The sequence below is a fragment of the Gadus chalcogrammus genome, chromosome 9 (assembly GCF_026213295.1).
Source record: "Gadus chalcogrammus isolate NIFS_2021 chromosome 9, NIFS_Gcha_1.0, whole genome shotgun sequence".
Classification (NCBI taxonomy): domain Eukaryota; kingdom Metazoa; phylum Chordata; class Actinopteri; order Gadiformes; family Gadidae; genus Gadus; species Gadus chalcogrammus.
In genome coordinates, this window is record NC_079420.1 from 8,263,279 (window position 1) to 8,268,625 (window position 5,347).

General features: G+C 41.0%; 1 protein-coding gene across 1 annotated transcript; it reads right to left on the bottom strand.

Annotated features, from left to right (window-relative positions):
• Nucleotides 1–2,688: 2,688 nt before the first annotated feature.
• LOC130388762 (three-prime repair exonuclease 1-like) lies at nucleotides 2,689–4,972 on the bottom strand. The gene is made up of 3 exons (XM_056598273.1): nucleotides 4,611–4,972; nucleotides 4,264–4,315; nucleotides 2,689–3,538 (listed from the first exon to the last, which is right to left on the bottom strand). Exons 1-3 carry the CDS (start codon nucleotides 4,623–4,625, stop codon nucleotides 3,018–3,020), a joined length of 588 nt encoding a protein of 195 aa, XP_056454248.1. The 5' UTR covers nucleotides 4,626–4,972; the 3' UTR covers nucleotides 2,689–3,017.
• Nucleotides 4,973–5,347: the final 375 nt, after the last annotated feature.

A 5,347-nucleotide genomic window follows, 5' to 3' on the forward strand; every position in this document is an offset into this window, starting at 1 on the left:
TTTGTCCTCAAAAATATCCTTAGAAAACCTCACGTGATCGACGGCAGTCTCCGCCCACTATCCATAGAATGCACTAAAGTGATCCCTTCCGATCGCCTCATACCGGACCTTGCTTCCAATGCTGTTGTATAGAGCGTGTGATTGGCCAAATCAGTGGGCAAGATATGCACTTCCTTTTCAGCGGTCAGCAGCAGCAGCAGCAGTCAAATACGACATAAATACAATGTTTATGCGGTGTGTGGAAAGGGAAACGTATGGCAGGACATCAAGTGTAAAGATGCATCCAAGGAAATCTTGATCATAGAACATGAGCCTTACTTACATGAAAGAACCCATTAAACCCCCGATCAGTAAGAGAGGAACCAGACATGCCCCTGCTCATCATTTATACGACGGTCAGCCAACTGCAAATTGGCGAAGAAATACTGGATTTCTCTCAGAAAATCCCCAATGTTCAATATGTGTCAGGATTACAATAATCACAGATTGAAGAACAGTCCACAGAGACCCCGTTGCAATGGGTCGTGTGCATGTGTGAGTATGTGCACGTGTGTTATCTTAATACAGCGTTTGTATTTACATCCTTCCAGGTGCTTCCCTATATAAAAAAGAACGCTTTTTTGGAGCTATCCAGTGTTTCCTCTTTTCTATTCAGGAGCGGGTGGGCGGTCTGGAAGGTTGGATGAGGGAGACTTTCGAAGGCTGTAATTGTTATTCACAGACGACCCCATGGCATGTTTATTTTCCTACCCATTCCTTGGATCTGCGCACTGTGTAGGCAGTGGCGCGTTAGTATTAGCGATCATCACAATGTATTGTGATAAGTGGAAGTGGTAGCCATTCGGATTTCAGTCACACCTGTTCCACATCTATGCTTGCTTTTTTTATGTCTTTGTTTTTATATAGGTATTCATGTATGTTTTGATTAAATTTATTTGACTGCTGTTCATATTGACATGTATTATAATTCTATCGATGGGAACCAAACAAGCTTTACAATTCTGTAAACCTAAAAAAATCGACATGTATTTTTATATAGTTGACACATGGTTAAGTAATTGTTTCTTTTTGTTTTCCTCACTAGTATCTTGCACTTACCACATGTAGCAATACTTACACAAGGAAGAAATACTTATGTCCAAATATACAGTATTTGTTAAAATAAATGATTGATTTCCTTGCAGGTTGATGCTCCATTTTGTACAATATGTATGCTGTACAGACAGAAATATTAAAACAAAAAAAATCTTTAGATATACATTATTTATTTTTACCATTTTGTAATTTAGACACTATACTGTAGCTTCTATATTGCCAGACTTACTGAAAGTGCCTATTGGTATTATGTATCATACAGTGAATATGTTTGAAGACCATTAGAAATTGTCACAAGCTGAACAATGTGGATGTTGTAATGTGAATACATTGAATTACAAGACTTTAATTTCTGTGGTATAAACCTGTTCTTGTGTTTCATTTACTACTCCAAACAATGACTAAATAGTAAATACTGTTATACCAGCAGTCATGTGATACTTATTATCTGCTTTTATAATGATTTAGTAAGTAAATTATCTTTGGTTGCATGTTGTATTTGTTCAAAGGTTCTGCAGTGTGGTATCTTCAATAGTTCAATAGGCTAGCCAGGTGTACTGTGATACTAAATGAAGCAGAAGCTAATTAGTGTTATGGGCTACACCTGTGTCTGCTCCCACACCGCCATTCTCCCTACCTTCTGAATGCCCTACAGCTCATTTGGCTCAGGAAAACGGGAGATATGAAAGAAATTTGATGGAAATAGCAGAATCTGGGGAACTTTTTCCTCAAAACTCCCAAATAGGACCACATCTTCCCTTAAGTGTGCCAAAGATGGGCTGTCATTTGGAAGTGATTGAATAAACCTGACGGGAGATATTAAGTTTTTTGTTAATTTTGAAACTGGAGCTGGACTTTGGGCTGCTAACCTTGGGATCAAACCACAGCCCATCTTCACTGGAGGTTCATACTGCAAGACGTAGGTTGGTGAGATTTAAATTGATAAGCTTTTTACCTTCATTTTAATCTATGCAGGTTTAATATAAATAATGGTTCCCTCTTTCATCTGACCATTTCAGACCAATCAAGGGATTTTGATGTTGACTATGATGATGATCAGTCAATTGAAAATTCTGCTCTGTGTGAAGCAGGTAATAAAGAGACTATTGCCTTATGATTCTCACAACAACATGTTCATAATAATAATAATAATAATTGTTATGAGGAGAAACCTGATTTGGTTTTCTGTGGAATTGGCATTGTGAAACCATCTCGATCGGTGTAAAAAGTGTAGTAAGTACTTTTTGTACCGGGGGAACGTATGATAAACCAAACATTAATAACACTACCGTCAGAGGTAAACTGTAGACTGAGTCCACACTTAATAAAATTGTGTTCAGTGCTGCTACCCAATAAATATTTGGGAAAATAAATTATATTATAAATATGTGTAACTTTTTAATACAACGTAGGTTCGGAAATTGTTCATTTTCTTGTTGGTTTTGCACAAAACAATCATAGTGACCAGGCAGCATTTTTTATGTTCCTCAGGACCTTACCCATATCGTCCACTACTAGTGTGGCATTTACAGGTAGAGAATATCCCATGATAACAATGACATACGTCAATCCATTGACTTTGAATGATAGAATAAAGAAAGATTAAATTGGTTTTGAGATTGAGTTTATTACACCAAAATACCAATGGGAACACCAGTTATATAATTTTAAACCACAAAAGCAATATAAGCAGAACGAAAATCAAACTGCAATCAAATAAAACGAGTCGATCGATGATTGGTGCATTAAACTTGCAGTTTTCAGTAAGTCGGTAAATACTCCTTCGGTAACTCCTTATTTTACCGACGGCGATATATTGTTTCACTTTCTTATGACAAATGTACATAATGTAATTCGTTTTGGATAAAAGCGTCTGCTAAATGCCCTAAATGTAAATGTAAGTCGATGACATTTCTTAGCTGCTATAATGTACACCGATTCAAAGTCTTTTCACTGGGATCCCAACAACTGTACAGCTCCTGCAGAGCCCTAACATCCTCCAATGCATTATGGGCATTGTAGATTTTCCCCAGGAAGTGCCGCACCAGGTTCACCTGTGAATAGCTACGTATCCTTGGATAGAGCGCCTTACTGAGTAGGAAGGTGTCCAAGTATCTGGAGCCCAGCTTCTGGAACTGCCTGGTGAGGGAACACCTGACCAGCGCTCTGTCCAGTACAGGTTTGTCAAAGCGTCCAGCGCCGTGTGCGGCCAGCAGCACGGGCTGCTCTAAGGACTGCAGGAAGTCAAGGAAGGAGGTCAGGGCCTCGGTCAAGGTGACGGTCGGCACGGCTGTACCCTGCAGGAGGAGGGCGCCATCTCGTACGCTGAAGCCCGTGACCTCCGCGGCCCCTCTGTCGATGGCGATCTCGGGCATCATGTACACGTTGAAGGTGCGCTCGCCGCAGATGGCTGCCAGCTGGATGATCTCACACCGCCAGGTTTCTGAAAGGGGTGTGAGTGTGTGAGAGTGAGAGAGACAATGTGTTGGGTCTTGGTGCGTTAAATGGTAGAAGGATGGAAAGAGTGTGAACACAGGTAGGCCTAATAGATCTAGGGATCTCTTCTCTAGCAGTTTGTCCGTTCTGGGCGACTGTAGAAACATTGTGGTGCAACAGGGCGGGCTCCGTGGAAGCGACTGTAGAAACATTGTGATTCAACAGGGCGGGCTCCGTGGAAGAGAAACCACACTCAGATATAAACGGCTCATTAAATGTTAATTACTGATAACATACTGATAAAAAGTATATTCCATTTCTGCCTAGTCCATACAACAGATGTAATTTAATTGTACACAGCAGACCTTTCATTTCTTCTACAAAATCAAAGAAAATGATCGCCTTCAGGTCTACATGAGACTCAAAACAAAAACATATTTTTACCATAAATATTTGTCATCACAAAATGACTTTTTTTTGGTAAAGAGGGGGGCTCAGCCTTTTTCAGTAGGAGTTTAAGCCCCCGCCATCACCGCTGCTGCGTAGGCCTAACCCAGTAAATGTATTTAGATGGTTTTCACATTATTCAGACGTGGCTGACGATTGGAAAGTTGTACACATATGCCTATGCATCGACAAGTAGTTGGCATATACTAATCGACATAAGTGGGCCACAGCCTCATAGGATCATGGATAAACATGTTATGAAAAAGGGTTCGTGTGGTAGCCTACCTAATCCCGTGGCCTCCAGGTCAAAGAAGACCACCGTTTTACCCCCAGACGTCTGCAGGGGGCGAGAGAGAGAGGGCATTGGTCGCAAGTGAATACAGCCGGTTTTAGAGTAGGACCACTATTACTAGACGTTATTACGCTGTCAATACAATCTAAATTCGTATTCTAAATCATGGATGAAACTGATTTAGCAAAATTAGGAAATCTTATAAAGTCCGTAAACAATTTAATTTCCCAACTCATTATGCCTACACATTATTTGAAGCATGAAAACTTGACTTTTGTATAATATATTTACCATGAACAACACTTTGATAGGATAGGTGGATAGTTCTACATTAGCCTACCTTGTTGGACTGCATATCGAAAATAGGCAGGGATCCCGTGAAGCTGTTACGGAATAAAACTGAACGAAGGGCCAATCCTTTTATAATGACGGGATATCTCGACTTTCATTTTTGTGAAACAGAAACCAAACGTGGATTTCTCGCAGTCTAGCGGATGCGTTCCTGCGTGTTGGCGCACACGGACTCTGGTCGGAGCAGGTAGTCGTTTCTCCACTATTCGTTTGGCAGTCTAGGGGTCTCATTTATAAAACTGTGCGTGGGATGGGATCGTTACTAAAAGTGTACGTACGACCAAAAGCCATGTTTTGCGTGCGCCAAAAAATATTCAGACTTATAAAACCCTTCGTACGCACACCTCTAAGCAATCTGCTTTATAAATCACAGAATGCCTACAGGTGTGCGCAGCTGAATCAGCTTCACGTTCCGCCCTGTACACGCCCCTTTTTAACCATAAATGGTCAAGGTAAACGACCTCATGAATGCGATCTGCATATAAAACAAACTCGGATGCAAGTATTATGTCTTGTCGGAAACAATGGCAGAAAAGCGAAATTTCACGGAGGTTGAAGTGGAGACACTTGTGGTTTGAGGTGGAGGCCCGAAAGTAGTTTTGTTCGGCGGTCACGGGATTGGGATCACTAACAATAAAAAGCAGAGTGAGTGGCAACATGTTGCTGCAGCAGGGAGCCCAGTGGCACGGAGCGCACGGTCCCAGAATTAAAAAAGACATAAAGGTA